This window comes from Nycticebus coucang, chromosome 8 (genome assembly GCF_027406575.1).
Source record: "Nycticebus coucang isolate mNycCou1 chromosome 8, mNycCou1.pri, whole genome shotgun sequence".
In the NCBI taxonomy this organism is placed as follows: domain Eukaryota; kingdom Metazoa; phylum Chordata; class Mammalia; order Primates; family Lorisidae; genus Nycticebus; species Nycticebus coucang.
The window spans coordinates 83,435,717-83,456,670 of record NC_069787.1 but is presented as its reverse complement, the minus strand read 5'-3'; the positions used below and the strand labels follow the sequence as shown (position 1 = coordinate 83,456,670).

General features: G+C 46.8%; 1 protein-coding gene across 3 annotated transcripts in view; it reads right to left on the bottom strand.

Moving 5' to 3' along the window:
• The window catches only part of XYLB (xylulokinase), a 51,562-nt gene that overhangs the window by 3,900 nt on the left and 26,708 nt on the right, over positions 1–20,954 (bottom strand). For 2 of the 3 annotated variants that reach the window (XM_053600845.1, XM_053600847.1), the window contains 11 exons: positions 20,230–20,302; positions 18,137–18,255; positions 15,708–15,789; positions 13,997–14,037; positions 13,257–13,372; positions 12,380–12,495; positions 11,630–11,703; positions 8,761–8,857; positions 6,675–6,733; positions 5,091–5,178; positions 1,775–1,869 (listed from right to left, as the gene is read on the bottom strand). In XM_053600845.1, coding sequence (XP_053456820.1) covers positions 1,775–1,869; positions 5,091–5,178; positions 6,675–6,733; positions 8,761–8,857; positions 11,630–11,703; positions 12,380–12,495; positions 13,257–13,372; positions 13,997–14,037; positions 15,708–15,789; positions 18,137–18,255; positions 20,230–20,302 — 960 coding nt within the window. Of the gene's footprint in view, positions 1–1,774; positions 1,870–2,245; positions 2,300–5,090; positions 5,179–6,674; positions 6,734–8,760; positions 8,858–11,629; positions 11,704–12,379; positions 12,496–13,256; positions 13,373–13,996; positions 14,038–15,707; positions 15,790–18,136; positions 18,256–20,229; positions 20,303–20,954 lie in introns of those variants that run through there. The other variant, XM_053600846.1, reaches the window with a different exon arrangement.

The window sequence follows — 20,954 nt, the reverse complement described above, 5'->3', positions numbered from 1 at the left end:
ATGCTGTGTCTACTTGACAGATAAAGAAACAGAGGCTTGGAGACAAGGAGTGTTCCTCAAAGTCAACTGGTGAAGGAGGGGCAGAATGAGAATCAGAACCCAAATTCTCTTTATCTCAGTGTAGGATCTTTCCATTGCATCGAGCGACCTCTTAAACAAAAGGTCACACAACAGACAAATAATAGAAACTTGAACACCTCTATGTGTATGGTTTATCTAGTCATCTGGAAAGTATAACCTCCTGTTTCCAAGATATGTTGGGAGACATTTCTTCACAGTGTTTCTACATGTCTTGTGATAGCTTTTTCCCAGACTATCATTTGAAGAATGTAAAAGCATAGAAACAGAGATATTGCCTCTCTCTGGTGCACAAGGATTTGTTTGCTGTCAAGGATAATAAAGATAATGTCTTCTTTGGGAGCAAAGGCTGGGCAGATTTTTGCAGTGTTTTTGTAAGGTTGGAAGTTTTCTAAGCTCAGGATCCTGTTGTGACACAAACATTATGTGCACAGTATCTATGTGGGCCTACTTTGCATCACCCTGTGGAACTTGGAGGCCAAGGGAAACTGATGCAAGCATGAAGTAACAAAGCCCTTTGTCTCTGATCCAGGAGTCTTTTGTCTTCTGCCTGCATCTATGAAACTGTGGCAGCTTCACTTGTTAGTCTGCAAAGCAGGTAAATTGCAGACCTTTAACAGTTCCTTACAATAGTTCCACCCGTACTCCTGGGCTGCAAGCACCTTCTGTAAACACATGCAGTGGTGTGGTGAATGCTGTGGTGTATCCTTCAGGAACGAAGAACCTTTTCTCCCAGCTGCTGGGGGTGCTGCTGGCAAACAGCCCTCAGCTGACAGCCCCTTTTGGGGATTGCCCAAAGACAGCTGCCTCACCTCATCCTGGGGCAACCCATATGCAGTGACTGATTGACATGGGCTATAAAGGATCAGCTCCTCACCCCAACTGAGTAAAAACTCTAAAGCAGTGGTTCTCAACCTTCCTAATGCCTCCTAATGCCACGACCCTTTAATACAGTGCCTCATGTTGTGGTGACCCTCAACCATAAAATTATTTTCGTTGCTATTTCATAACTGTAATTTTGCTACTGTTATGAATCGTAATGTAAATATCTGATATGCAGGATACATTTTCATTGTTACAAAGGGGTCGCGACCCACAGGTTGAGAACTGCTGCTCTAAAGGATCATCTCAGTTTCAGGACCTCCTGCAGGAGAAGCTGAGGGCTTCATGAAACTGCACTGCAGCTTGCCTCCTCCTTTTCCCTTCCACATCTGTAGATCCTGAGAGCACCTTCCCAATAAACTTCACACGTCTTAGTTGACATCTCAGACTCTGCTTTCTGGTAAACTCAACCTGCAAAAAGTGGGGTCTACCTGCACAGGAATTTCCTGTCCAGGTGACCACACAGCTATCTTGAATCAAACTTGAGATTTGAGTGCTAGAAACACAGCTTGTTTTGTGCTTCCGTGACAGAGGCTTTCAGTAGCTTCTCCAGCCCAGTGACATGGACGGGCCTACCCTGACGCATTGAGAACAATTGAAATATGCCCAGCAATCTATCTGATTCCTGGTGTTGAGATCAGCAGTATCTGTGAATTCCAGGTAACAACCTGGCTTGTTTTGCTCCATTTTCTCGATAATTTCAAAAAAGCAGAATTTCCCCTTTAGTTGAGCATTCCAAGTTCCTTTTTTGGGAAAAAAACCTAATTAGCCCTCACAATGCAAATACTATGACCAAATTCTGATGATCTCTCACCTGAGAAGCTCCGGGACTTGGGGTAGCAGCTAGTATGGGATTTGGCGCTAACTTCACAACCTCTGAAAAGGGTACTTCTGTCCCACCTGCAAGGCCTAGAAGGCAAAGGTCATTTCACATCAGTGCACATTGCAAATGACGATGTTAACTGTAAACAGCACAAAGGATCTTTCTGGGGTGATAAAATGCTTTAAAACTGAATTTTGGTGATGGTTGCCCAACTCAGTAAATCTACTGAAAATCATCGAATCGTGCACTTAAAAGAGGTGACTTTTTTATGTGATATGAATTGTGCTTTGATTAAATTGTTTAAACAACAAAATAATAGAAAAAATATGAAGTGCACGCCTGTTTCGGACAGGGCCTAGTTTGCCTTGCTCATTGTGGTAGCACCCTAAATGGAATGGGACAGGTAACTCACCACGGCACAGAAGGGGAGGGGCTGCCTGCCTCTCCCCTCCCTTCACTCACCACATTCTGGCCAGCTTGTCTTCTCTCCACTTGTTTTGCCTCAGTGCCTTTTTGCTGTGTGGAATGGTCTTTTTCACCTTCATGCACCTATCCCCTTCTCCCCAGCTAAGTTACAGCTAAGAACATCACTTGTTCGGACGGCCCTTGTTACCTCCTCTAGCGCTCAACACCTTCTGCTTTTCTTCAGAAAACATGCCACAATTTGTTGCCACATATTTGGGTGATTATTTGTTCAAGACCCCTCCTTTGCTGAGCTGTAAACTCTAGGAGGCTGTCTCTCTGGGTCACCACTACAGCTGTGGTACCTAGTACTCTATCTGGTATACAGGAGGAACTCAATCAATACTCATTAAGCAAATGAGTAGCAGGGTTGGAGAAGAGGGAAAGTTGACATAGGTGGACAAGAAATAATGAGGAATTTCTAGGCAAGTTAAGCAGTAGGATCAGACTGACAGAAAAACACACCACCATGAGGAGGGAAGAAGGGCCTCCTGAAGATGTGAGGACCAGGTTTCCTAACTGAAGGCTGGAAAACCCCACCTGAGTATAGCTGAAGGAATGGAATGGTGGTGGGGTGGCTAGCACAGAAACTGAGTCGAAGACTCCAGCCCCATCTCTACACATATTTACAGACTGGCTGGAAAGAAGAGATTTCCAAATAAAGTGTCTAATATACTTCTGGGTAAGGAGGGTGAGCCAGGATAGAGCTTAGGCTTTGGCTTTAGAGGGCAGAGCTGGGTAGTGCCCCAGGTACCCTTTGGCAGCTAAATAAGGTATAGAAAGAGAAAAATAAAAACAAAGCACAGTAGAGCATAGCAATGAAATCCTTAACAGGTAATTTCTCTCCCACCTCTGTGAAAAGAGTAGTCTGAAGTGGACCTCAGACTTCTTTATTTTATTTTTTCTTTTGAGACAGAGTCTCACTTTGTCACCCTTGGTTGAGTGACGTGTCTTAGCTCACAGCAACCTCAAACTCTTGGGTTTAAGTGGTCCTCTTGCCTCAGCCTCCCAAGTAGCTGGGACTATAGGCGCCTGCCACAATGCCCAGCTATTTTTGTTTTAGAGACAGGATCTTACTCTGGCTCAGGCTGGTCTCGAATCCATGAGCTCAGGCAATCCACTCGCCTCAGCCTCCCAAGTGCTGGGATTACAGGCATGAGCCACCGTGCCCGGCTGGACCTCAGACTTTTCATCTCCAACACCAAAGGCCAAAAGATTATGCAACAGTGTTTTCAAAGTTCTCAGGAAAAGTATTTTGAACTTGGAGTCTTTTATCAACTATCCTTTGGGAGGATGAAACAAAGACTTGTTGGATATGTCAAGCCTCAAAATTATCACCTACTGAGTTCTCCTTTAAAATATTCATTTAGGTTGTATAATCCCAACAAAACTAGCATAGAATCAAAGGAAAAGAAATAAATTGCAGGAAGTCAAAAAAAGAAAAACTCATAGGTAAGTGCAAATAAAAACCAATAGGATGCAAAATGTACTTAACAACAAAACAAACTGAAAATAAATTCCCAAGTGTTTTTTTTTTCTTATTACTATTATTATTATTATTATTATTTTTTGGGATAGAGCTTCAAGCTGTTACCCTGGGTAGAGTGCCGTGGCATCACAGCTCACTTGGGCTACTCCTGTGCTCAAGCAATTCTCCTGCCTCTGCCTTCCAAGTAGCTGGGACTATAGGTGCCGGCCACAACACCCGGCTATCTTTTGGCTGCAGCTGTCATTGTTGTTTGGTGGGCCCAGGCTGGATTCGAAACTGCCAGTTCAGGTGTATGTGGCTGGCGCCTTAGCCGCTTGAGCCACAGGCACCGAACCTATTATTATTATTCTTTTTAGATAGAGTCTCACTCTGTCACCGTGGCACAGTGGGTAGATTGCCATGATGTCATCATAGCTCACAGCAGTCTCCAACTCCTGGGCTCAAGAAATCCTCTTGCCTCAACTGCCTGAATAACTGGGACTACAGGAACCTGCCATAACACCTGCCTAATTTTTCCCCCTGTTTTTAGTAGAGATAGGGCCTCATTCTTGCTCAGGCTGGTCACAAACTCCTGAGCTCAAACTCCACCCACCTCAGTCTCCCAGAGTGCTAGGATTACAGGTGTGAGCCACTGCACTCGGCCTCAACTGATCTTGATATAGGAGGTGGATGGGGTGGGAAAAGATAGGAATAAAAGAGCAAGAGGTTAATTAAGAGAGGAATATGTTCTTCTCAATAATTCTCATGTTGACAGAAAAACATAAGTTTAAATAGGTATGTTAAAAAGTTAAGAGTAAACCTATAAAGAATAGAACCGCTAGAAGGAGAGGATGCCCTTGTGGGCATGTGCTGCTCCCTCCAGAAGGCTCCTAAACAGAGAGCTTCCTTTAATATCAGGAGTTTCAGGAAGGCCTCCAGCAGAACAATAGACCTCCCTGGAGCTGTCCAGGGTCCTGGACCGCTTGGGCCTGAAATCTTTCCCTTTGTCTCAACTTCTTGTTCTTGCTGAAAAGACAGCTCTGGATTAGTCCCACCTTTCCTTCCCTCCAGCTGTCCAGACCCATACTCACATGTCCTCAAGCATGCCCTGTGTCCTTTTCCAGTGTCCCTGTGCTGATCTGACCAAGTCTCATTCAGTTAGCACCTGATCTCCCTTTCCCCACTTTAATTATAGAATGAAAGAACACAGAGTATGGGTTGGTCTTTGCCTGCTGGGAGGGAGAAAAATGAAGCTACAGCCCCCAAGACTACAGTGTCCCCAAAGTAGGAATGCCTTGCTATTTTCTTTCCACCCTCCTCAGCCCAGCCAGTGCCCTGACTACTTCCAGGGACAGCTGTCCCCCTCCATCAACCTACCATGAAAAGCTCGGTAAGCAGAGCCCACACAGGCCGAGTTGGCAGTGTCTATGACATATACTGGGGCACCAAACACATCTGCAAGCACCTGGAAGGGACACAGAGGTTTTACTGTAGTAGGTCCCCCATAGGGAACATGGACATTTGGGGATGCATTTTCCTAGGTTCTTCTTCATATGTCTTCTCACCCCTTCCATTCCACCTCTACTGCCTTATAGGGAGTACACTTGGCCATGCTGCCCTGGTGACCATGTGATCACACAGGCAGGATCACCTAGGGAAGTCCTTAGTAGAGAGCCATAGCTCCTCATGTCATTGTACTGCATAGCCATTTATCAAAGGCAAGGCAGAGGATTTATGGAAGTATGCCTAGCAAATGCATTGACCTGGAGCTGGCACATCTGGGTACTAAACTAATATTAACAAGCCCAGACAAATCCAAACTAACAAAGGCACATTTCATGGGGATAATCATAAGGTTTTCCATTTAGGTCCAAAAATAAGTTGAGTACATTTAGAATGGAGGACTTGTACTAAGAGCAATTGACCTGGAAAAAACTTGAGGGGAATCTTGGCTGACCAGAGATATTGCAGTAGATGCCAGTGACATCCTTCCCAGATCCCCTTCACCGACCAGAGTGCAACCCTCCCTGCCCTGCTGTGAGTATCATCTGCTAACAGCTCACAGCACTCCCTCCTCAAGAGAACTGACCTTAGCTGAGCAGAAGGTGCCACTCACAGGAGATTATACTAACCCTTACACAGAACACGCAATTGGCCCCTTGACCCAAGAGGTAGAGACAATTCTGTGGTGTAATTCATACTTTTGAGGTCCCCTTGGGATGGAGCTGAAGCAGACTCTAGCCACCAAGACCACATCCTTGCTTATCCTTCTTCCCTCAGCCTATCCTGAGTCCTTCACTCCCTTCTTCCTGTAAGCATGCTCAACAAAACACTTAGAATAATTCCCATTTCAGTCTCTGCTTCTATAAAATCTTATCTAATATAGGTATATCATAAGTAAACAGTTGATGCAATTATTCTAATAGCTGAGGCACACTCAGGCTACACCCAAAATGCAGGGTATCCCCACAATGAGGACCTGACAGCCCCCAACATGACAGCCTGAGTGTTAGATATCTGGTTCCACTTTTGGTCATATGTTTCTAGCATTATGGAGGACAAGAAGGACAGGGACAAAGCCTGGCAACTGTGCTAGAAGGGGACTGGCTGGAGAATTGGAGAAGAAGTCTTAAATTGGAAGGAAGAAGTCTTTAGAAAAACAAAAACACTGGCATTAGCTGTCAGAAGGTTTGCCATGTGGAAGAACAGACTTCACATGACTCCAGAGGCCAGCACTGGTATCAGACAGTGGATAGTACAGGGCAGCAGAATTCACCTCGATATGAGATGGAATCTGCACACAGTGTGAGCTGTAAGGCAACAGAGCTGCATCCTGAAGACAGTGGACTGAGACTCCCCATGCCCGCAGGAGTGGGAGTGGAATCAGTCCTTGCCATTGTGTCTCTGCATCTCAGATGTAACAGTAGCAGACAGGAGAAAGGGCCCACGATCAGCACTTACCTGTAAGATATCTCTATTGTGAGATGCTCCTCCAGTGGCCAAAATCTTTGTCTTGGGCACTACAAGAGAAAAGAAAAGAAAAAAAATGAAATAGCTGTGGCAATTCCCCCAATGCAGAAAAGCTGTTTTTCCAGAATTCTTCAGCCACAAAGGATGATGATGTGCCGAAGCCTCCGCCTCCCACACAGGCCTGGGAGGGATCCATAGCTGGCTCTTCCATGTAGGCCTGTTACATGCTTATGAGGTTGCTCCCTCATCTACCTTTACTATCCTACCTTTGTATACTTTGTTTTTTAAATCTCAACATAGCAGTAATGAAGGGAACTTCCTTAGGTTGAAAAAGCCATATAGCCAAAACTGTTACCAAATATCATCCTTTTCTTTTTTTTTTTTTGAGACAAATCTCACTCTGTTGCCCAGGATATCAGCCTAGCTCACAGCAACCTCAAACTCTTGGGCTCAACTGATCCTTCTGCCTCAGCCTCTTGAGTAACTGGGACTACAGGTGCCTACAAAAATACCAATTAATTTTTCTATTTTTAGTAGAGACAAGGTCTCCCTCTTACTCAGGCTGCGTGCAAAAGGACGAATCTCACAATGTGATGCTGAGTGCTTAGCAAGAATCTGTGTGCAAAAGAATGAGGCTGGTTCTTTTTAATTCGTGTTGTATCCTGACATGAACACAGCACAATGCATTTATCCTGTCTACTACTGGGCACTGGATTGCTTCCACTGTGGACTATTAAGCATAGTGTTGCAATGGATGTTCTCATATACTTCTTTTAGTGAACACATGTACAAATTCCTGTTGTGCATTTACTTAGGAGTGAGGCTGTTGGGTAGGTGTAGATTCAGCTTTAGCAGATGATACAGGTTTTCCAAGAGGTTTATGCAATGTGTATTTTTATAGTATCCTTTTACTTGATTGAGTCAAAGACATATAACAGATACTAAAAGAACTTGCATTGCCCATAAAAAGTATCATAAGGAAGCCCTCAAGTAAAGAGGCGTTGGAGGTTTTTTCTATCTTCCAGAGTGACAACAGTTGCTGCCATAGGGACAGATACATCTAAAAACCTGGACTCGATGGTTGGCCAGCTAGACCCCAGACCCCCTCAATACCATCAATAAGCAGAATTCACTGGCTTCTCAAAGCTGCCTATTGCATAGCTCAAGTTCTCACAAATCCCTTTCTCCTCCTTTTGCCTGCTCTCAACATTGGACTGCCTCTTCATGCCAGTTGCTATGTTCGTCTCCTATAAAACTCATATTGAAACTTAATCCCCACTGTGGCAGTTTGAGAGGCAGACTCTTTAAGAGGTGATTGGGTCATGAATGCCCTTATGAATGGATTAATCCACCCATGGATTAAAAGCTTAATGGGTTATCATGGGAATGGGACTGAGCTGACACCCCTAGCCCCATGGCCATGTGATACCCTATGCCACCTCAGTACTCTGCAGAGAGTCTCCACCAGCAAGAAGGCTCTCACCAGATGTGGCCCTTTAACCTTGGACTTCTCAGCCTCCATCACTGTAAGAAATAAGTTCCTTTTCATTATTTATTAGCCAGGTTCAGGTATTCTGCTATAAGCAACAGGAAACAAATACACCAGTCTTCGGAGTCTTGACAGTGATCTCCATCCCCACTCTTCTTGTCCAGGCTGAAAGGCCCCGACCCTCCCACAGGCAGATGGGGTCTAGTAAGGCTAGAAGGACTAGTGCTAGCTTGAGGGATGCTCCACAGTGGTGGAGCCATGACCTCAGACCAGGCCCTGCATTGCCCATGTCCAGAGCTCAGGACATTTCATCTGTAGCTTGGAGCTTGGGGTTACAGAGAGACCTCTGTCAAGTCCTACAGTTTCTGGTCAAGAGGTCATGGTACTAGAGATAGAACTGAGAAAAAGAAACAACCTGTCCCTATGCTAGGCCTGGCCACAAGTGCCAGTCAACTTACTTTCTTATCCCCACCCCCAGGGCCAGGCTTCATCTCCCTTCTGCACGAGGATCCCTGTTAAGAGGGCCCAGAGTATAAGTGGGGCCCAAAGTCCCCACCCCAGGACACATCCCACCAGCAGTTCACTTACTGACTCGATAGCCCAGGCCTTCTGCATGAATTCTCTTGGCCATGAATTGTCCTTCGATTAGTGCTCGAATCTCCACATCCTTGGGGAATGATGAGACCTGTCTCCAGAAAATGTGCGCACAGAGTGAGGCACTCTCATGGACCATTCATGTGTGCATGTATTTTTTTAAACAACAGCCCGGATTGGGAACTCTCTCTCTCTCTCTCTCTCTCACACACACACACACACACACACAAGCTCACAGGCTCACGTGTATATCACAAAGGCATCACAGAGCTCAGCCTCAAGCAACCAAGAATTCAAATTCTACCTCCACTTTTCAGCTCTAGGTCCTTGAATAAGTTACGTAAGTCTTGCTGAGTGTCATTCTCTTTCTTAACAGAACTGAGATAACAGTGGAACCTGTTTTATAGGGAATATGTAGTTGACACTTGATAAGTGAGAGCCATGAGCCTGCACTGAGAACCCACCACTGTGGAGTGCCCTCCAAGGTAGCCAGCAGAGAGGCACATCCAGCCCCAGGTTGCCCCTGCATCTGCAGCACTGAGACCCACAGTGGAACCTGCCACTCTCTCCTCACGAACTACCGCACTACTTATTCAAGGACCTAGAGCTGAAAAGTACTTCCAGTTTCCAAACTGTTCCTTCTCCTTGAAGTCTGATCCATTCCTCCCACAGCAAGATGCTTCTCATCCTTTCAGGTCTCAGTCTAGTGGCCACCTTCTCAAAGAGGCCTGTGCTTGACCACCCTTCCTAGGGTAAGTCCCCAGGCCACCCACTGCCCTCTTGCAGCATTCTGTTCTTCCCTTTTTTAGCCATATCATGTGCTGTAATCAACTGTCTCCTACAGGCACCTGGGACATGAAGAAACCACATGAAATACAGAGGGTAGCATATAATGTTCCCCTCTGGGGTTTGGTGACTGTAGCTCAAGTGGCTGAGGCACCAGCCACATATACCAGAGCTGGCAGGTTCGAATCCAGCCTGGGCCTGCCAAACAACAATGACAGCTACAACCAAAAAATAGCCAGGCGTTGTGGCGGGTGCCTGTAGTCCCAGCTACTTGAGACGCTGAGGCAAGAAAATTGCTTAAGCCCAGGAGTTGGAGGTTGCTGTGAGCTGTGATCCACAGCACTCTACCCAGGGCAACAGCTTGAGGCTCTGTCTTGAAAAAAGAAATACATATATATTTTTTTCCTCTCTGGCTGAGAGGAAAAAGGTTAAGGACCTCAGCATATGACAGGTTACCCTCAAGAGACTAGAAAGGATTAGGACAGATGGCTTCTCCCCCAGGTCCCATCACATGTGCCGTAATCATACGTGTGTTCATTCCCCTGTCCACTGTCCATCTAGATCAGTGGTTCTCAACCTTCCTGATGCCTCCTAATGCCATGACCCTTTAATAAAGTTCCTCATGGTCTGGTGACACCCAACCATAAAATTATTTTCATTGCTACTTCATAACTGTCATTTTGCTACTGTTATGAATCGTAATGTAAATATCTGATATGCAGGATGTATTTTCATTGTTACAAAGGGGTTGCGACCCGCAGGTTGAGAACTGCTGATCTAGATGGTGGGCTCTGTAGAGCAGGGACCACATACACGCTATTCTCCTCTGTGTCTGCAACACCTGGCAAAATCACATGTATCTATTGACTGACTGAATGAGAAACACTACCTTCTCCCTGCCAAATCTAGACTGATGTGCATAAAAGAGAACACGGACATCTTCTCTCTGAATAACAGAAACCAAACTGATTCTCCATCAGAAGACTGAGATGGAACTCCTTACACCTTACATAAAACTTTCCATTCACAATCCAACATGCAATGCCATCAGCTACCATATAATCCAACACCAATTCTGTTGCAATCACTAGAGAAAGTGTCTTAGAAAAGTACCCTAGACATTTACAAAGATCAGAAACATTTCTTAGCTCGAACCCAAAATGTGGTGATGACTCTCTGGTAACTAACTGAGAGAAGCATTAATTACAGGCAGAAAGAATCAGCTGAATTCTTCCTGAGAGAGGTTGCATGGTGGAGAAGGAAGATAACAGCAGCCTCAGAGACAGAGAGGTCTGGGTTTGGGACCCCTCAGCCACTTATGACCTTGTGACAACTCTGGGGAGGTTACTCACCCTGAGCCTCTGAGACTGGAAAGAGGGATAATAATGCCCACCTCACAGAACTGCTTTGAGAAGTAAATGAAGAAGGAATAAGAAACCATGACCATGGTGCCTAGCTCAATAAATGTTAGCACCTCCCTGTTCCAGAGGCTCTTTCAAACAGGAGGAAATTCGTGATGTAAATCTGTTAAGTTCTTGGTAAGTATAGGATAAAGATCACCGAGGAAATAAGCTCTGAGATATTCAGTGATAGCGAGTTAGCAAATGTTAGCCCAGAAGAGAACTCTCAGACTTTCTGTATTCTTCCTGGAAAGAAGGGACAGTGTCTGCCATAGGTTCTGTTGGTTCCTCAGCGTCTAGAATGTGCCCTGACACATCAAAAGTGTTATATCAATGAGTGAATGAAGTTCCTAAAAGTAGCATAATTTGATAGTTAATAGCTACATTTAATACTCAAAAGTTGGCTCAGCACCCATAGCACAGTGGTTATGGCACCAGCCACATACACCAAGGGTGGTGGGTTCGAACACAGCCCGAGATAACTAAACAACTACAATAAAAAAATGGCCGGGCTATTTTTGCCGAGGCAAGAGAATCACTTAAGCCCAAGAGTTTGAGGTGCTGTGAGCTGTGATGTCACGGCACTCTACCATGGCATCACAGGGCGAGACAGTGAGACTCTGTCTCAAAAAAAAAAAGTAGAGCCAAAGTAGCTCCAAGACCAATAACACACATACCTTCTGGTGTTTTGCATTAAACCTGTAACGTCCAGTAATCTGAGGGGTGATCTCCATTACATCAAAATAAAAACCTGAAATAAAACCAGGAAGACATTAGCTGTTCATGGTTAAAAAACAAAAGATCAGCTTCTCAACAGACTTAAACAAGAGCAGGGTGAAATAACCCCATATCCCTATGTCCCCAGGCCCTCTTTTGTCACCCAAGTAAGACCTGTGAATATTGTCAGTTCCAACAGGGCAGGAAACTGGAGAGGCCTAGACTAGCTTTTCTTAGAGACAGCTCTTCCTACCTGGCAGCCTGGACCAGGAAGCAGCTGCCCAACCAATCTTAGGGTACCAACATGGGTTTGATCAAGGGAGACATATCCCCATCCTGCTCAGAGCCCACCCAAATGCTGGGCATTTTTCCTGACAGAATCCGTGTCTGGGGCAGAAAGCTCTGCACAGGGGGGCAGCAGGGCAGAGACTGTCATCTCTGACATTGTCACAGGGATCTTGAGGGGACAGATGATCCAGCTATGGCCCGATTTTCCACTCAGTACATGGAGCAACAGCAGCCAAGGGCAGCCTCGCAGCCGCACCCTCACGTAGAACATGGGGACCCATGCCAGCTTGTGAATGGAAGTGTAGATGCCAGGACTGCTTCTCCATGGCCCTGCCCTCCCCCAACTCATGAGGCCCAGGCCCTGCTCCTCTGGCAGGTGGCTGCTGCCCCATCACAGGCCCAGGCATCATTAACCAGCCTACCCAGGTTTCCGCTGTTCCCCATCTCTGTGGACTGCAGTGCCTTTGAGAACTCGCTCCAGGAATGGGAGGCAGACTCGTTGCGGATCTTCTCTCTCATAAGGGAGCCATTTTTAAAGCTGTAGAAGTGTATGCAACTCAAAGGGAGAGAGCCAGTGCTTGCTGACTAGACCCACAAAATCTGGTAAACAGTCTTAGGCAGAGGGCCTGCAAGTCAGGCTCGATCATAACACCACAGGCAGTGTACAGCAGGCACCCCAAACAGACATGTGAGGCTCTCCCTCAAATCCCAGGCTGTAGAAATGCCTTTGTCCTGTGCTGTTGACACAGGAGGCTGCCATGGAGGAGCCCCAGGCAGAAACATGGAGCTGGGATTTCTCTACCTTCTACCACCTATACAACGGGGAAGTGCTGGCTAGATTTACTAGACCCCTATATTCTCCAACAGTTTTGGGGGGCTTAGAGACTCAGAAACCTCTTCCCTTGGTGGCTTCAGACAGGTTTCCAAAGGCTTATGGTCAGAGCACAGAGCAGATCCCTTTAGTAAGAGCAAGATGTCCTTCTCAGCATTTGTTGAGGGCCCACCATGTACCAGGCAGGTCACACAACTCTTATTCTCTCCATCTTATGAGGAAATTATGGTTCAGACATACAAGATAAGAGGGGTGGGGGTTAGGATTTGAACTTGGGCTTGGGGGACTCTGGGCCCCAGGTTCTTCCCTACCCAGCTCTGTTGTCAACAAGAGTTGATGGGTCCCTGGGGTCTTAGCTGCCCACATGAGCCTGCTTAGTGGAATGACTTAGGGGCTCTCCATGGTCCCAGATCTGCTTGCACCTGCTTCCTTCTCCCCAGGGATGGCACAGGTCAACACCCACTTACCACAGTAGTGCCATGTAGTGCTGGATGTCAACTGGGCTGCAGAAGATGTGGCCTTCCAGGGTGGGTGTGGGCTCCTGGAGCCACAGAAATAGGGTGTCGCTGGTGCCCAGGCTGACCTGGGGAGAGATGGGCAGAGGTGAGGAGCCTCAGGTTTGCCCACTCAAACTGCCCTCTACTGGCAATATGCTCTGCCTCCCACTGCCTTGACCCCCACCATTTCCCTCCTTATGCTACAGACCTCAGAAGAAATGTCACTTCCTTGAGAAACCACTTCTGACCTTCCCATACCTATGAGTCAAAAGTCAGCCCCAAAGACACAGAAACTCATGGATTCTCTGGGCTGACTTTCCAGAACTTAACACAAGTGAATTGAAATAATAGTTTGGGTGATTACTGGTTTCCCAAATGATTTTCCTGCTGGAAGTAAACCAGATGCATGGGTATGTCTCCCTTATACATCTAGGGAGCTCACAACCCTTTGACCCCCTGTCTGACCTTCTGCCACTGCGCCCACCAAGACTGGTCACTGTCAAGGCAGGCAGGAGTCCAGGCCACACAGTGAAGAGCAATGACCTCTAAAGAAGGAGATGTGGGCCCCTCATCCCCTTCCTCAGCTGCCTTTTGGGACCTATCCAATGTTAGGGACCAGGCCCACTGATAGGAAGCAAAGATGCTGCTGAGCCCCAGCACATTGGTCACTCAGGACAGAAAGAGCCTGTGGGTGTGAGAAGTCACCTTACCGCAATGTCACCTTCCTCCAGCCTCATGCCTGCTAGTGATGCTGAGAATGGGAAAGGAGCTTCTGGTTAGCTGGAGGCCACATAAGAACCACAAAGGAAACCACAGTGTCCCCAGAAAGGAGACTAATCCTCACCTTGCCCCTGAATGTGCATTCTAGGGCAGAGGCAAGAACAGGGTGAGCTGAGGAGATCACAGGACTCAGAGGGTAGGGGCTGCAGCCAGGGCCTCTGATCTGGACCTCTACCCTGAAGGGGTCCAAACTCCCCACCACTTTCAGGCATTCCCAGGAGTTAGAGAACCACAGAAGGCCAAGACGAGACACCAAAGGTACACATAGCAGAGAAAGACAGAGGCTAGACAGGAGTATGAGGGGCTTTCCTCCACCCAGTGGTATATTCACTGTCCATGCCCTGCCTTACACACAAGGCTCACAACAGTGATCCTCATCTGCTTGTCTGCTGACATACCCTGGCACTGAGGGAAGGCCTGGCACATAGAAGTGCTCACCGAATGTTGAGTGACTGAAAACTCACATGCATGATGGAGAAACAGGGGGTGGGGAAGGAGCAGGTGCACTCAGACACAGTGTTAGGTTCACTCAGCAGGGTCTGTCAGAGCCATGGGTCCAGGAGGCCTACCTCTGAGGACTTGTCCTTAGCAACAAAGGACCAAGACAAGATGTGCAGCTCAGTGTCATTCATGTTGCCCAAATGTGGAAGCAACGCCAACTTCCATCCATAGGCGACTGGTTAAATAAATGCTGGGACAACTGGATCCTAGATAACTGCTAAAACGAGGTTGCAGAAAATACTGCTCAGGGTGATTAAAAGAAATAATGCTTATGCCAGGCACAGTGGCTTGCCCTGCAATCTAGCACTCTAGGAGGCTGACACTTGAGGTCAGGAGATTGAGACCAGAATGACTAAGAGTGAGACCCCATCTCTACCAAAAATAGAAAAAAATTAGCTGGGTGTGGTGGTATGTGCCTGTAGTCCCAGCTACTCAGGAGGCTGAGGTAGGAGGATCCCTTGAGTCTAGGAGTTTGAGGTTGCTGTGAGCTATGATGCCATTGTACTCTACCTAGGGTGACAGAGGGAGACTCTGTCTCAAAAAGCGAAAAGAAAGAAAAATTAATAAAGAAAAAATGCTTATTTAGAAGCATAGGAAGAACAGACATAACAATTTTAATCCTAATTTAACGGCTCATCAATTAATTTAATGGCTCATTAGGGAAAGGGCTTCTTTTCCTGGGCCAGCTGAGGGGCAGTAGTCAGGATGCTACTCTGCATGGCCCAGCTGGGCTTTCTTCAGAGACCTGAGGGCCCTCTGGGAGTGGCTTCAGAGAAGCCCTAAAGGAGAGGAGGGAAGAGGAAAAGCTGGGGGAAGACAAGGTGTCTGGGTAAGAAACAGTCATTGATAGCTAGAGGTCAAACAACAGGGCAGACATTTAAAACCATGTCCTAGAGTAAGGCTGAGAGAATGGAGATGTTCCGCTTAGAACGAAAAGGATAGCAGCAGGACGGGTGGGCGTGACCCACTATAGTGGCTGATCAGTTTTCACCTGGAGGAGGCAGACTGACCTTTAAGGAGCGCCAGAGGGCAGAATCAGGTGGTGAAGCAGGGCAGAATCAGATTTGGGGGGGTGGGTGGAATTCTCAAGCATCCTGCAGGGACCCAGTTGGGCTGCTTAGAGAATAACTCAGTACTCACCTGGGTTATCCCCAGTAAAGGCCACCACTTTGCATCCTGGTGGGAATCCATAGCGCTGGACATGGTAGGAAGAAATGGCTCCCTGAGGAGAAAAAGCAAATGCACTCTGCTGAGGTAAATCCCACCTGCCCAGCACAGCTGCCCACACATCAGGCCACAAAAGTGCTACAGGCTCCAGGTCATGGGAGCTAAGGGAATCTTCTGCAGAAGACACCAGTAAGCAAACGCATGGAACTTGTATAAAATAACACTTTGCAGGCTTGCTTTATCATCCCAGTGACTGGATTAAAAATAAACGGACATGCAAGATCTTTATCAGAAGAAGCCATCTCTTGGAAAAATAAACATCTTGGCCTATGTTGCCTCAGAAAACAGAGCCTGACAGAGGCTTGTAGGAGGTGGTTTATTTGGGGCAGTGATTCAGGGTTAGGGTTAGGGTTTTATTTGGGGCAGTGATTCAGGAGGCAGGAGTAGGGACCTGTGAAGAGTGGACAGGGGAGGAGAGAAAGCCAGCTTGAAGGTGCACTGCCACACAAGTCACCACTCTGGGCAACTGGGGCTTGATATGCTGGGGGGATATCTCAGGAACTGTGACTGGACTTGAGGACTGCCCACCTGTAGACAAAGGAGCCATTACCCATCTACAGGGAACTCCCCGCACCTTCATGGAGTCAGAGAAGCCCCAAAGTGGAAAATGAAGAAAAAATAGCTCAGGCAGGGTGCTGTCAAGTGACACCCATGTAATGCCACAATGGCTGACACAACAGTTGAGCTGAGAGAATGCAAGATGGGCTTAAGAAAGGCGTAGCACAATATATTTCCAAATATTTTCCTAGAGAAAATAAGAGAAAGCTACTTGCGTGCCACCTTCAAAAGACCAGGTCTATTTGAGGATTAAAATAAGTTAAAATGCAAAAGATCAGTGATTCACTTTTTATCATGTAACCATCGCATAAATATTGGCTGTTAATATTATTACTATTATTTTTCTCTCTTTTTCATTAAAAACTAAAATTGAAAAAAAAAAAAAGAAGAGATGATGTAAAACATGGATTTTGCTTGGTCTCCTGCAACATGCAATAAGTATGTGACAAATAAACTGCCTTTTCCAGAATCAGTTCTGTCCCATCCTCAAGCTGCTTGTTTCTGCACAATCTTCTTAGAGGCAAGTGTCCCAGGTGTGAGACAAACATAGCCTGCTGCCGTGGACAAAACACTCCTCTTGACTTCATATTAAATGAAAAGTGGTGCATGGAATACAGTGGCTTGGCCTTTGCCTGCTTGCCCTTCCTGTGTCTTTCTGCCCTTTATCAGTCTATTTGGGTCTTGAATTATCAACTTCTATGGGCAGGATCACTCTTCTTTCAACTCTGAACACTGGACTCAAGGCATACTTTGGATGGTGATGGTTTGGCTTTGACGTTCTGCCTCATGGTGGCAAAAGCTGTTCTTAGCAAGTCAGTGTGAATCTTACAAGAAAAGGGCTTCTGTGGCTGATACTCCTAGTGGTGAGTACTCAGGACAGCCCCATACTCCTTGTGCCCAAACCTCCCAGCCCTACGACTCTCTCCAAGCAACAAGGCCCCCTTCTGCTTCCTTCCTGCCAATATTCCATCCCACACAGAGTTCTTTCAGTTGTTCTGGCTATATGGCCTGTGGTTCTTGTCAAAGGGCCCCAAGAGCAAGGCCTAAGTTTCTCCCTACTCCATTGTCTCCACAGGACAACTGAGAACAGGGCCAGCCAGCTGGACACACAAAGCATTCACAGCCACTGTCCATTCTGAGAAGGTGGTGCCAGTCTGATGGACACATGTTTTGGATATTACCTGTGGGACCAGGCACTATCTTAAGCACTTTAAACACATTATCTAACCTAATTTGTACAAGAGCCCTATACGACACATAGTATTATTCCCTTTGTTTCAGACGAGGAAAGTGAGACACGGTTTACCATCACAGAGCTGACCAGTTGGTAGTAGAACCAAGATTCAGTGCCAGTAGTCTGGTGCAAGGGCCTGTGCTCTGCCAGGCTTCCCGTTATTTCTTTCTATTTTTCCCAAGACTGCCTAATTCAAGCTTGATTGTTGGCCTCTAGTCCCAGAATTTCAGCGTTCTGTGCTTTTCCTTAGGTAGGTAAAAGTCTTCAATTCTTTTTCCTATTCTAATAAATTTCTTATGGGATTTTCAAAAGCCTCCCCCGCCAACTATAAGGCAGTAATCTATACATCTATATATGCACCTGAGTGCCTACTGTGTGCAGGGCACTGATCTAGACACTTCAATTTAACTTATGTCAAACACTTGAAACTGAAAACCCTCTGCATGTATGCTAGTGTGTGAATAAATGAGTAGGGGGTGGGGGACAAGAAAGAGAAAGAGAATGGCAGTGCTTCCCCAGTAGCTGCCTGCTCTCTGGAAAGGGGACCTACCACTACTGAGCATGATGGTACTGGAGGGCCAAGCTTCTCCTCTAAATGAGGGGCACAGGCACCAAGGCAAGCGTGGGACCAGACTTTGTCCTGTATATGCAACAAATTCATTCCAGAACCTAAGGAAGGAAACAAACAAACACAAAATAGAAACATCTTGAGAAAGTTTTTTTTTTTTTTTTTTGTGAAAATGCACAAATCTGGCACACAGTGAATAATTCTCTTGCAGCATACTAGTACCTGGGGCTCTTTCTTCCTGGAATGTGTGTGGCAGGCCAAGTCATTCTGGGACCAGTGAACTAGAGGCCAGCAGGGACCTTGGAAATACATGGCACAACTACCCCTTCCTGATAGTCCTCAGAGACTTAAACCCCACAATTAGCTGGGACATCTACTGCTCTAAGACCTGCCTGGAGCCCGGGGAACTGCCAGCCACATGTTGACCAGGAACCACTCTACATGTCCCTTAGGTTTCAAGGTGTCAAGTCAGAGGCAGCCCAGATGCTGACAAGGTACAGCTCTCAGATTTCTCAATCTCCTCTGACTCTAAGGAAAGCTCTCAGACTCCTCCTACTTCCTCCTGCTGGTCACTGAGATCGGCCCACTGTGTCTCTTCTAAAACTGCCTACTGCTCCCAAGGCTTCCCTGAGGATGCGAAAGGATAAACCTAGAGCACAGGTGGGAAACCTCCCCCTCACTGGGCCAACGTGGAGGCAGACAGAGGTGGGCTGTGGGGATGATGGCATCATGTGCCCAGGTTGGGGGGTGCTTAGATGGATGGCTTCTCAGGGGAGCAAAGCGGAGAGCCTCATGGACCTCTGGAATGTGGCAGGACTTTTCACAGATGTGCTCCCACCCCTAGGATGGGTGTGAAGAACCAGGTGGACACTCAGGCTACCCAGGCTGAATGTTACAGAGCCGGCTATAGGGAACCTTGTCTCCTCCTCCAGATTATGAGTGAAGCTCAGGACCACTTCCTAGTCATCTTACTGTCTCTCCCTGAATCAGACTGACGTCTGGCAACCAACAACCCTCAGAAACTTCCTGTGAACTCCCCTGAGGCTCAGAGCACACCTAGACTCCTTTCTGCAGCTGTGTCCATAGGTCTGGGACTTGCACTGCTTTCCTCCTCACTCTGTCCATATTCTTTTTTCTCTTTGACTCTCTAGTCTAGTCCTTCAGCAACTTCCTCCCAGGTTTCCCTCCTCAATGGCAACATTTGCATTTTATTCTTGACCAAGTTTTGATTCTAGAAGCTTACAACTGAGTTCAAACGTCAACAAAAACTTCCAGAAATCACTCCTTGTGGAGCCAGATTCCAACATGGTCCCTGATGATCCCTCCTTCGTGGTGTTCACACTTTATGAGGTTCCCCAACACTGTTCAGAGCCAAGCTGCACCTGCTGAGCGCCAGCACAATGAGGCAGAAATGATGGCATGCCACTTCAAGATTAAGGCATAAACAACTCTGCACCTGTCCCTCACTCCTCCTCCCTCCCTCCTCCCTCCCTATCAACAGCCCTATGGAGGCCCTCATGTGAGGAAGTGAGGTCTCCTGCCAATAGTCATGTGCATGATCCTGCAGGGGTGGGTCCTCCAGATCCTGTTGAGCCTTTAGATGACAGCAACCCTGGCTTGACTATATCTCAGGAGATCCTAAGCCAGCAGGATCACCCAGGTAAGCTGCTCCCACATTCCTGATCTTTAGACACTATGTGAAAAAATAAACATTTGTGGTCTCTAGCTGATAAGTGTGGGGTCATTCTAGGCACGTCCAACCATTTGGCTTCTCTATACCACACTGGAAGAAGAGTTGTCTTGGGCCACATATTAAATACACAAACACTGGTAAAAGCTGATGAGCAAAATAAAGTACTGTGCATAATTTGCATGATATCTGCCACCACGGATAAGCAAAAACATTCCTCACATAATGTGCATGCAGCCCTTGGGCCATGGATTAGACACCCTGTGAGTAAACACTAATATACTCTCAAAGGTTGGCACCTGCTCAAGGTGGATGATGCACCTACTGCCCACATGCCCATGTGCTGCACACACTGACCAGGCACCCCCCAGCACTCTGAGCTTACCATCACTGTAGTCAATTGGAGAGTAAGCACCAAGAAACAGGGAAGCAGCAAAGCTACTGACCAAAGAAATTCTCTGTAAAAGAAAGAAACACCATGAGAGAGATGAGTCACTTCCACGTACCCTAAGCTACTAAATGCTCTTGACACACACACATACCTCTGGAAATGAGTTTTAAATTAGGGGGCAAAGTGGAAACTTTAAACAAAATGCTGAGGTAATGGAGGGGACTGAGTATCTCAGAGAAGAGCAGCTAGAATACCATGAGCCGACTCGTCAGGAGAGTACTCATTCTGCAGTTCCTGACAGGCACAATACACAAAAGCTCTGTGAGAAAGCCCTGCTTTGAGAAGCTGGTTTTCCAACCAGAATCTATATGGTGGGGAATGTGATGCCCTCCCACCATTTCTGCAGTCCTTATGTCTGGCCACACGTCTAGGACTAACCCAGACACTCTCAGGGCTCAGGAAAGCTGGCCCTTAAAATCCATAGATCCCAATCATGAGCCAGAGGAATCAATGATGGGTTTTAAATGTCAGCTTGTGGGTCTGTGAATTCACACAAGAACCATGGGCCTTAGCCCCATGGAGAGAATGCTGTCACCTGCTATCATCAATCAGGCTACCTTCATTCCACACACAGAATTAGGAGAGGGTTTTTATCCCCTCCCCCGAAAGCCCACATTAACAGCTAATACATTCATTAACAGCTAAATAAATGAACTGCA